General features: G+C 40.1%; 2 protein-coding genes across 3 annotated transcripts in view; one reads left to right on the plus strand and one right to left on the minus strand.

Annotated features, from left to right (window-relative positions):
• LOC139822650 (uncharacterized) overlaps positions 1-12,569 on the minus strand; it is an 83,368-nt gene that overhangs the window by 30,571 nt on the left and 40,228 nt on the right. The window lies entirely within an intron of this gene.
• LOC139822648 (gustatory receptor for sugar taste 43a-like) overlaps positions 1,967-12,569 on the plus strand; it is a 215,015-nt gene continuing 204,412 nt past the window's right edge. The window contains exon 1 of one of the 2 annotated variants that reach the window (XM_071794558.1): positions 1,967-2,162. In XM_071794558.1, the coding sequence (XP_071650659.1) occupies positions 2,131-2,162 (32 nt within the window). In that variant the 5' untranslated portion in view covers positions 1,967-2,130. The remainder of the gene's footprint in view (positions 2,163-12,569) is intronic. The other variant, XM_071794559.1, reaches the window with a different exon arrangement.

Raw genomic sequence — 12,569 nt, forward strand, 5'->3', positions numbered from 1 at the left:
CGGTAGCGCTTCCTTATCCGTCGCGAAGGGCTCGCCGTGCGCGTGAACTCGCCCAATCCGGAACGTAAATTATACACAAACAAAAGAACAATAACTGTCTTCTAAAGAGATAAAGAATAACGCTAAACAGCTTGTTCGGCTTGTTTCTACAAATCAAAGATAACGTTCTTTTCTAGATTTATTGACACAATAACTTCAGCAATAAGACAAGTTGTCGCATAAGTAATATAGCGATTTATAATAAAACTCAGTAAAATTAATAGAGAATTCAAATAAGTAATAATGAATCATACGCAGATAATACGTTTTATCTAAATAACGCAAGGAATGTTCGTATCAACGAGATTGAACCACAATATACGCAAATATAACGCCGTATTCACACGAATATCAGAATCACGATTCTCTTTCGGTAATCTATCTCGACAATGTAATTCTACGTGCTTTACAGAAAAGATAAAAACTTATCCACGCGGGATGCAATCATAAAAAAAGTAATAAAAGATAATTATACTGAGCTCAGTTTATCTTACTGTAATAAGGGCCCGTTCTGCTTACAATCTTCAAGATTGCAAGCCTATTGTGATGGAGGAAGCGTTCCTCACATCGTTCTTTCCTGACCTCGGCAATCAAAGATCGATAATGATAGAACGTCGAGTCTATCATATTACACTAGACGATTTGCTAGCGTTTACTCAAAAGAGATCGATGAGTTTACCAGAGATCGAAAAAGGTTACCTGAATTAATGGTCGGATTGACCAAGCCCATAAGGGCATTCTATCCGGTCCAATATGGCTGACTCGTCCTTCGTTAGAGTGATTACGTCGCAATGGCGACGGTCGTCCTTCCTTTCTTCTGATCGGGTCGAGGATCGTTATATATCCTGGCCTCTTTCCTCTTAGCTGTACCGCAACAGCCTCGCTCGATAGTATTAACAACTATCAGTTCTCGTACAAAGACTCGAATATCGCGATGATTACAATAGCGTATCAACGCTCAACTCAGTTAAACGAATCTTCTCGAAGGAAAGCAAGAAGTAATCAAACACGACTATCCGCTACGACTGACGAACGCTGAATGCCCGCTCGGCGAACTGCACGCACGTACCGGCACGCTCACGCATGCGCAGTATCACTCCGCCGCGGCGTGATCCGTCTCTGGGGCGCAACGCGGTCGCCGCAGAGCGCGCAAGAATACAAAATATCGTATATGAAGTTGGTAACGGTACCACCGCCGCCATCTTGGCAGCTCCATTAATATGTCAACCACGACCACAGATGTCGACCAATACACAATCTCTTGTGTTGTGAGCGCACAACGCACATCGCACTTGGCAACACCGAGGGCCGGATTACCGGTAATTCGACCCTAGCGACAGACGTCAATTTCGATCGATCGTCCGATGCAATTTGAGGCGACTGGAAACGCTAACCGCGTAGATCTTGCGCTAACTCGGGAGCCCCCGAGTTAGCAACAGGCGTGGACAAGTACCGCCGATTCCGACGATCGGCGGGCAGTCGTCGGTCAGTGACGATTCAGAGACGTCAATCGTACGCACGTATTTTCTGTTACGCGAATACCGGGATTAAACTGAGGGAACTGTAATAAACTTGTGAAAGGGAAATATACTCCAGTTTATTATACTTGGTGTTACATTGATTCTCCGACCCGAAATCCCAAAAGAACCTTGTGTCGGCACATCCCCATTGGCGGCACAACACTTGCTTTTTCTCAATACATTTTAAACAAAGTTGCTTGCAGAATTATAAAGCTAAATATACACACAAAATTATAGAATAATGAAAAAAAATAACAGATATAACAACAAAAACATGAAAAATACGTAAAACTTACGAAAAAAAAACTTACAAAGTTTGTCACCCAAAAATCACAAAATGTGATCTCAAACGGCCGTCCTTTGCGCGATTTGCCGGCCGAATGGGGAGCCGAAGAGGGTTTCAAATGCGAGTCATTGCATGACAACAAGCACAATCTAGCAACACTAAATTTATGAAATATTGCAATGGTTCATAGTGTACAACTGGTTCATTGATGGACTATCTACCCTATGTACAATATCATTCGTGCTGTTGGAAGGGAAGAGCCCAGATTCATATTGGAGAGATATTATGACTTCCATGGATTATCGTTCCACACTGAGGTAACTACATTAGTTATTTAAAATGGTAACTCCCTATTTCGACAGCGAGAATAGGAAGACAAATTTTGCGTTCACATATATAGTTAACTTCTTCAACAAAATAACTTTGTTACAATAAAATAAACAACTGGGCAACTTTCACGTGGTACACCTTGAGTAATGCTAATGCCGGCGGTACTGTAACTTTCAAGTCTTGTAACTCGAAAAATACTTAACGAAAAAAACATTTTGTTTGGCGCTCACCAAACTGTATATAGATGTGCACGGGGGGGTATGAGGCGCTCCCCGGATTTGCGATTGGTCGACAAATTTTCTCGAAGGACCAGAGGGCCCGTGCCCTCGCGAAAGTGAATAAAGCGAAGCAAGCAAACGAATATCAAAAATGCGAGGCGACTCACCGTGTCGTTGCCCGGCGCCTCCTGGGTGTCGACGTCGTCCTCCCGTTGGCGAGATCTCTGGCGTGCAAGGCGAAAGCATGCAACAGTCCGGTATAGCAAGCAGGCACGGACCGGCAGGTATAGCAAGCAGGCACAGATAGGCAGGATAGCAAGCAGTCACAGATAGGCAGGATATCAAGCAGTCATAGATAGGCAGGATATCAAGCGATTAGGCCTTCGTGGTCTGCGATGGGCGACCGAGCACTCCAAGTTTGCACATGCGAACGGTAACGTGTGAGCTTCACGACGTTCGACTGATGAGTCCCTCTCTTCCGTTCTCTCGGCTCGCGCACCTGCGAAGTACGGCGCGAGCGAGTACCGAATTCTTCTCATAATTGGGGATGCCACCCGTGGGCGGGCAGCACGAGTCGGGTGAGTCGCGCGAATATCGACAAGTGTACTAATCGCGATCCACCGACGTTTCGCTAATAGGCGCGATAATTCAACCCGGTATAACTGATCAATACAAGAACCGTACAATTAACAATGTGAAACGACAACACGAAATCAATCCTATCATTAACTACTATTTACACTATGATACACGGCGGTGCGCCAAACAAGATGCATGTATTATAATCGTTAGTTTAGTCCCGTTCGCATTCGTTGTACATAGTAGTCTTTCGCATACCTAGTATTTAAGTATTTCGGTGACTCGCGCGAAACGTCGGCGGATCGCGATCGACGCGGAATCGATATTTGCGCGACTCACCAATCGGTGCTGCCCTCGCTCACCCCATGAGGGCACCCGCCTGAAGAACAAGTACTCGCTCGCGACACTTTTCCAGCGCCGCGAGCACGAGACACTCATCGTCGAACCGTCTCAACGTCTTGACGTCTCGGAGCACTCTCGCCTTTACAATTCGGAGCCCGAGAGATTGATTTAGCTGCCTGCTAGTGTGATCGCCGGCTTTCTCTGTGTGCCTTGCTTGCTACCTTCTCCGCTTGCCTGCTTGCTGCCTGTGACGCCCACGAGCTTGCATGAGAGACGGGACCTACAAGAGTCGACGGCACAACGAACGGTGAGTCGCATTTTGCTTAAATATCTCGCTTTGGGGAGTCTTTACACACCTCCCCTGGTCCTTCGAGTTCGCTCTTTCGCAAATCCGGGTAAGGCTCTACCGCCCCCCGAGCACATTTAATTATAGTGTTTTGGAAAGCCCTCGAGATAAGCTACAAGAGTATGCAATAAAAAGTAGACGGTTCCATTTAAAAAATTGAAGATGACCTTCACGTGACCTTCAAGCAATTATTGAAATTAATAACACCATCTTATGTGCCCCTCGAAACCGTACAACTTTTGTCTGAAACATTTTTGCTTAAAATGCTTCGTTGAAGAATTATCGAGGTGCGTTTTTTTAAATGGCACACTCTATATATATATATATATATATATATATATATATATATATAATGAGATTATATATAATATATGTAATCATGTTCGGAATCGAACTGCGGCCAGAATGATAGCATAATTTCTCTCGCAACGCAATCGGATTATTTCAGATATTTTAAGCTAAATATATTCTCGTTTCGAAGAATAAGTGCCGTTTCTCCGAGAAGTTGCGAGAGATCATAAACAGTGTCACGCTGTTTCCGCGTGTACCGATACTCTCCCTTTGTCTCGGAAACCTCTGAGCGAGAGATAAACGCTCGGGACAAAGGGGGAGACATATACGAAAACAGCTGATCGGTCATCGGCCCCGAGGACTGCTGAAATTGTCAAGTGACGTACGTCTCGGGGTATCGATAGCCAATTGGCCCAGCGAAATTTCGGAGCGCGAACGGGGGGGCGGAGTGCGAGCTGATAAAGCTCCGGCCCCCGGCGCGCCCCTGGCGGAAATATTTCTACAAAATTTAAAAAAAAATAAAAATGTACTACAAAATATACTATAAAATATAATTGCCAGAATCTATTAAATTCTACATGAATTTAAGAAGTACTACAAAATCCTACATGAAAATGCTAGAATTGGAACACTTTTGTAAATTTTTGTATTTTTTTAGTGCATCTTGATCTATAAATTTTTCGGTAAAACTACGCCAAACTACAACGAATACTGATATTCTACACATTTCTATATCTATTTGAGTACAGTAGATTATAAGGAAATACTAGAATTAAAACACTCTAATGAGGAAATTCACCCGACATAAAAAAAATTATATTTATTTTGAAACTTTATTACTACTTTTTAACTTGTTTCTTAAGATGCAACCTATGATTATAAATATTTTCTCGTACTTGAAAAACACACTTACCTTGATGGGATTCGAACTCGAGACCTCGGGACCTCTGGATCGTGAGCCAACCGTCTTACGTGGTAGACTACTTCTTAATTTGATGTAAGTGTTATATATGTATAGTCTACATGTGTCATAACCAGCGCAAATATATAATTTTTCAAAAATTCTTAAGAAACAAATTCAGTTTAAAAAGAGTAATAAAATTTCAAATCGGATATACGAATATAATTTTTTCTTAATGTCGGGTGAATGTCAGAAACCAGTGCCGGCTCATTACAAAATAGGCTTATTGGACCAACGTCGCGCCGCGCGATTACAAAAAAAAACTGCTTTATTCTAACTTATCTGTAAAATAAAAAGCGAGTTATTATAAGAAAAAACCTTATCCAGCACCACATACACACATGTCTAAAACCGCATAACCCGGGAAAAAATCTCTTATTTATTTATATTACGGTATAGTTAAACGGCCTGACTGGCAAGTTTTATTAAGTATATCACAACGACGTTTCGACCACTATTTTGGGTCCTTTAGTTTTTCGGCCTTCACATGAGACCGTTGTATTTTTCCGACCCGCCACGAATTTTATATGATTGACGCACAATGATCCATCATTGTTAAAATAACTTGAAAAGGACCCAAAATAGTGGTCGAAACGTCGTTGTGATATACTTAATAAAACTTGCCAGTCAGGCCGTTTAACTATACCGAATTATTTCATCACTGGCGAATAATTTTTATTGAATATTATTTATATTAGTTTATATTAGTAGATACATGATTATATATGATCATATAAAAAATGGAAAATATAATCTTAAACAATATTATATAGCCATATATAAGCATATATGATTATATACTCGGGAAAAAAGGTAATTATTTAGTTTAGGGGCCTCACCTCAAATCTCGATGTAAATATGCTCAATCGACGCGTTTTTGTACGAAACGAAAGAATCTGGCAGAAAAAAGTGTCTGCCCCGCGACACGAGATATTAAACGTTAAAGTTGACAGGAATCAGGTTATGATTCCTGTCATACCGACGACATGTAGCAACACTGAACGTGCCCTGCGGCCACATGCGCATGCTCAGTGGTCGCACGCGCATGTAAAACTGCGCTAATTTTAAATGAATCAATCGTGCAGAATAACCAAGCATCTCGATTCAAGCAGTCAGGTCTCACGCTGGGAGTTTCATTAGTTTAATTATGCGTGGGAAGCACACACACACACACACACACAACGAGGGGGTGCTTTATAATTTCGCTTTACAACTTAGCATGTACTTTATGTTGTAAAACGAGGTCCACGCAGCCTACCGGCGAGGTGGGTGCGGGGGAGGGGAGGGGCCGAAGGCCCCCCTCGCACCCCCCCGTTGTGTGTGTGTGTGTGCTTCCCACGCATAATTAAACTAATGAAACTCCCAGCGTGAGACCTAACTGCTTGAATCGAGATGCTTGGTTATTCTGCACGATTGATTCATTTAAAATTGGCGCAGTTTTGCATGCGCGTGCGGCCACTGAGCATGCGCATGTGGCCACAGGGCATGTTCGTAGTCGCCAGTAGTCGCTACAGCTCGTCGGTATGACAGGAATCATAACCTGATTCCTGTCAACTTTAACGTTTAATATCTCGCGTCGCGGGGCAGAGCGACACTTTTTTCTGCCAGATTCTTTCGTTTCGTACAAAAACGCGTCGATTGAGCATAATTACATCGAGATTTGAGGTGAGGCCCCTAAACTAAATAATTACCCTTAAACAATATTATATGGCTAAATCTCTTTAAATATAACTTTATATAGTCATATATGGTTTTATATACTAGCAGAGAGAGAGGCCATCCCGGCGTTTTTCGTCAATTTTTGTGTGTCGCATTTTCCGACGCGCCGCCTGAGAAAGTGCAACTCAACTACGTCGTTTCGCTCGGTAACCGCACATGGTTTGCGTCCGTGCTTTGCGTCCGTGCTAATGGTTCGTGTCCGAACTAGCCAGTTAGAGGAGATATGCTGCGGCCGCGGCGCACAGTGGAGCCGTTTGCGCGAATCGCGGAAAAAATTATGTTACTTGTAAAATATGCAATGAATGATCATAGAACCTTTCAATGTTGACTTATAAAAATTGCAAAAGTGTATATTTATTAAAAATTAATGATAGAAACAAGTATTTGATTGAAATTAAATAAAAATTCAATTTACATTTAATTTACGTATAAGAGCAAAGTAATTCTTGCGTCTCATCGCTTAAGTCTAAATTTTTTGATGTGGTTTACTTCTTAAATTAGTTATTAACGGATCGGATGACACGAGCATCATATGCATAACATCTTCATTTGTAAACAGACGGCTACATTTTCTACTATGATTAAGTCGATATCGTTTATAGTCCTTATTTCTTGCCTCTTGAGCTTCTTCCGATAATGTCCCAACAGGTAACGCTGCATTTTCCGAGGCATTTTCTATAATTTCCTTGCCGTGAAGAAGAATTTTATAAACGGTAATTGGCATAAAGTACCAAGAATATTTTTCAATAAATATTTCCGCTGCCTTGTACGCATAAGAACCAAATTTTTCTGAATTTATTTCTTCACCACAATTAATCGTTTGTAATATTGTGGAAAATCTTCTGATCAATTCCTCGTCAACTCCAGTTATTTCTGCTGTGATTTTTGGATCAGCAAAAAATCGTCGAGAAGTATTTCCGTCATTATTTTAGATGATCCGGAACCTTGTTTAACGATGTCTACCCTCAGTCCAAGTTTATAATAAAAAGCGTCTTGTATTTTTGAAGTGAAACTTCTTTAGGCACGGTAGTGAATTCGATTCGCGACACGAAAAAGTGTAACGGAAGTGAAACTTCTTTGGTATGGTAGTAAGTTCGATTGTGCGACACAAAAAGTGTAACGAAAATTTGACCAATAGGCGTACGGCGTTGGCGAGACGGTTCTTCTTCTGGCACGGTAGTAAGTTCGATTATGCGACACGGAAAGTGTAACAAAAATTCGACCAATAGGCGTACGAAATGAAACTTCTTTGGTACGGTAGTAAGTTTGATTGTGCGACACGGAAAATGTAACGAAAATTCGACCAATAAGCGTACGAAATGAAACTTCTTTGGTACGGTAGTAAGTTCGATTGTGCGACACAGAAATGTAACGAAAATTCGACCAATAGGCGTACGGCGTTGGCGAGACGGTTCTTCTTCTGGCACGGTAATAAGTTCGATTATGCGACACGAAACTTCTTTGGTACGGCATAGTAAGTTCGATTGTGCGACACGGGAAGTGTAACGAAAATTCGACCAATAGGCGTACGAAATGAAACTTCTTTGGTACGGTAGTAAGTTCGATTGTGCGACACGAAAAGTGTAACGAAAATTTGACCAATAGGCGTACGGCGTTGGCGAGACGGTTCTTCTTCTGGCACGGTAGTAAGTTCGATTATGCGACACGAAAAGTGTAACGAAAATTTTCGACCAATTGGCGTACGAAATGAAACTTCTTTAATTGGTACGGTAGAAAGTTTGATTGTGCAACACGAAAAAACGTCACGAAATAGTGTCACGAAAATTCGACCAACAGGCGTACAAATTGAAACTCCTTTTGGATCGGTAAGTAAATTCGATTTTGCGACTCGAAAACGCGTCACGAAAATTCGATCAGGCGTACGGCACTGGCAAGACGGATATAGTGAGAACTGCGTATAACACTACATTTCGAGTTGCGGGCGGCTTGAAGTGACTAATTCCGTTGCATTTTTTTTGTATTAATTTCAGAAAAGTTATGGCAAAGCCTTACCTTCAGAAGTTTCACTTCTAACGCGCGTGGCGACCACACGCATGATTTTGAAGTGAAACTTCTTTAGGCACGGTAGTGAATTCGATTCGCGACACGAAAAAGTGTAACGGAAGTGAAACTTCTTTGGTACGGTAGTAAGTTCGATGTGCGACACAAATGGTGTAACGAAAATTTGACCAATAGGCGTACGGCGTTGGCGAGATGGTTCTTCTTCTGGCACGGTAGTAAGTTCGATTATGCGACACGGAAGTGTAACGAAAATTCGACCAATAGTGCGTACGAAATGAAACTTCTTTGGTACGGTAGTAAGTTCGATTGTGCGACACGGAAAGTGTAACGAAATTCGACCAATAGGCGTACGAAATGAAACTTCTTTGGTACGGTAGTAAGTTTGATTGTGCGACACGAAAAATGTAACGAAAATTCGACCAATAGGCGTACGAAATGAAACTTCTTTGGTACGGTAGTAAGTTCGATTGTGCGACACGGGAAGTGTAACGAAAATTCGACCAATAGGCGTACGAAATGAAACTTCTTTGGTACGGTAGTAAGTTCGATTGTGCGACACGAAAAGTGTAACGAAAATTTGACCAATAGGCGTACGGCGTTGGCGAATGGTTCTTCTTCTGGCACGGTAGTAAGTTCGATTATGCGACACGGAAAGTGTAACGAAAATTCGACCAATAGGCGTACGAAATGAAACTTCTTTGGTACGGTAGTAAGTTCGATTGTGCGACACGGAAAATGTAACGAAAAATTCGACCAATGGGCGTACGAAATAAACTTCTTTGGTACGGTAGTAAGTTCGATTGTGCGACACGGAAATGTAACGAAAATTCGACCAATGGCGTACGAAATGAAACTTCTTTAATTGGTACGGTAGAAAGTTTGATTGTGCAACACGAAAAAACGTCACGAAATAGTGTCACGAAAATTCGACCAACAGGCGTACAAATTGAAACTCCTTTTGGATCGGTAAGTAAATTCGATTTTGCGACTCGAAAACGCGTCACGAAAATTCGATCAGGCGTACGGCACTTGCAAGACGGATATAGTGAGAACTGCGTATAACACTATATTTTCGAGTTGCGGGCGGCTTGGAGTGACTAATTCCGTTGCATTGTTTTTGTATTAATTTCAGAAAAATTATGGCAAAGCCTTGCCTTCAGAAGTTTCACTTCTAACGCGCGTGGCGACCACACGCATGATTTTTTTTGTTTCTTCTTTTTGAACGCGTGTTTCTGGCGTTGTTGACCACTTATTCTTGAAAGACAAATTGTAGGCAATATGTAATATACATTCCATGAATTTGATTCGTGCGTGCAAGGGTGACATTCCTAATTTGAGTGCTTCTTTTCTTTGTTAGACCTTTTATTAATTTCTGTTAAGTTGTTCATTTGAGATGGTTTAGAACCGCAAATGAAGCACGAAGATGATGAAGGCGTGTGGGTTATAGCTTGAGCTACCTTTCCGTCTATCATCGTAAATATCATTTGATGATTTATTTTGAATGTGGTTCCGAACTTTTCTATTTTTGTTTCTCGTAATTGAGCAATTTCGTCATCCATACGTTGCTTTTCACTTTTTATTTTTTCAGCAGTTTCTTTTGTGTATTCAAATTGTATTGCTCTGCAATATCTCGTTGAAGAAGGTCGATCATTATTCCAAATAATAATATTTTTATCGTAAAATATTATTATCGTAAAAGTATTTTATCGTAAAAGTATTGTATGCAAAATTACAATCATTCACGAATCAGAAATTTATATAGGTAAAAAATTGTACATTTATGTATTTTTCTATTGGACTTTACAACAGACTATACGAAAATAAAAACACAAGTATTTTGACTTCTGCGAATTAAGAAGCTATTAATAATAGATAAATTTTGGAAGATTTGTGTAAAAATTTGTAACATTTAACTAAAAATTACAAATTTTAATTAGCCATAATTGCAATAAATTTTTGAGCTGTACAAAAAAATCGGTATTTGTTAGTATTTGTACGCAGTTGTAGTATTTTATGAGAAACTAAAAACTGAATTAGATTCTAAGTTGCATAGTTTTACGATATGTAAATTGTAGTAGATTTCTATAGTTATTTATAAATAATTGTAGTATTCTACAAGAGTAAGCAGATGTTTTAATTTTTTAAGATTTTGTTTCTTCTTAAATTTTTAAAATTTGTAGATCTTTGTACTATTTTTTATAAAATTGTAGTTTTTCATAAAATACTACTTGCAATAATTTCTTGATTTGAGAACATTGTAATTTGTGGTACTATTTCGTAGATATTTCTACAAAAAAAATAACTATTTATTTTTACAAAAAATTAAATATTTCAACAAAAATGTAAAAATTTCTATTTCTAGTTAAATTTTGTAGTTATTTATAGAAATTTTTTCCGCCAGGGGCTGCCTGGCATTCGTTTTCCGAGTCATATAGAGAGAAAAAGTGATAATTGCTATCGACGACGACACGGAATTAGCGAGCTATTACGATTCCGCATCTCGTGTTCGACATATTCGGTCGGTCTTAAATCGTTTCTCGCGCTGCTTTGATATAAAGCGTTTCTTTCGCTGCTCTTGGGATTCAGCTCGTGCTTCGAGTGACGGCCCTCTCCGCGCGCATTCGCCCGCGGAAATAATATTGATCAAGACTTTGTAAATAGCTGTAAATATCGTTCATTGTAATTATAGACATTTGTTATAAAAGGATAAACTATTCATTGACCTCCGAACTCTAAATCCCCAAGTTTTGTGCGGAGGCTCTAACCGATACGTTTCTTGTGTGTTGATCCACGTTAAGTTACGCTACGCTATCATACGAGAGTCTTGTGCGAGGCTGCGGTCCACTTGACGCTACAAATGCTTCGAAGCATTCCTCTTCTATTTTCTTTCAATGAAGAAAGAAGGAGAAGAAGAACGCTCCAAAGTATTTGTAGCGTCAAGTGGACCGCAGCCTTACTTATTTATTTTTGTGTTTAATTTATATATAAGAAGGACAATCGTTGAAGAATAAATCAATTTGAAAAATATATGAGATTAATATTGCATACGTATATGATATAATTACAAAGTATATAAAAACATATACATGTAATGCGTACTTATTTTTAATGTTAGTAATTTTTCCCATTTTTTTTGTTTTCTTCCTTTTATATGCGTCACTTTTTTACTCATGATATGTCACAAAGTCACTTGGTATGTACAACCTTAAATGTTTTGAAACTGCCACTTAAAAATGGCTGCATCTGGCATCTGCGCAGAACCGTATGAAATTCGTCATGAGTATGAGCACACCTGTGTTCTTCCACCATGTGTATATGTATAAATACAAATAACAATTCTATTATACAATTAATAATGAATATTTTATAAATAGTTATGACATAATACATTTTAAACTTATAAATATGTAATAATAATATGTACGAAAACTCTAGCAATAAGGATTGGAGATGCCGGAGAGAGCGTCAAGAGGAGAGGCGCGCCGGCGCGGCGGGACGGCTGCGTGGCGGGGAGACGACGAGAGAGGAGGCCCTGCGGAGGAGGGGCGCCTTGCGTGTGCAGACGTCTTCTAGCGAACGGTTGATACGGACGTAGTAGAGTCTATTGTTCTAGCGAAAATACCGCGATTGTTGACGAACGAATATTACGATATTAACGTGTTTATTACAATATTAACGAATATCACGATCTTAACGTATTTCTCTTCTTTACGATTAAAATTATATTACGATACAAGCGTATTTTCTTACATATCAGAAGTAGGATACAAGGACAAGTACGTGTCTTAACTCGGTCTATTACGATAATTCACGCGGTAAATATGGGACGCCATAAGTCACGTCGTGAATCGGATCGACACGACGCAAAACGTAGAAGACACCATTCCCGACATGGCTCGGAACGTAGAAAGGCACC

This window comes from Temnothorax longispinosus, chromosome 12 (genome assembly GCF_030848805.1).
Source record: "Temnothorax longispinosus isolate EJ_2023e chromosome 12, Tlon_JGU_v1, whole genome shotgun sequence".
Lineage (NCBI taxonomy): Eukaryota > Metazoa > Arthropoda > Insecta > Hymenoptera > Formicidae > Temnothorax > Temnothorax longispinosus.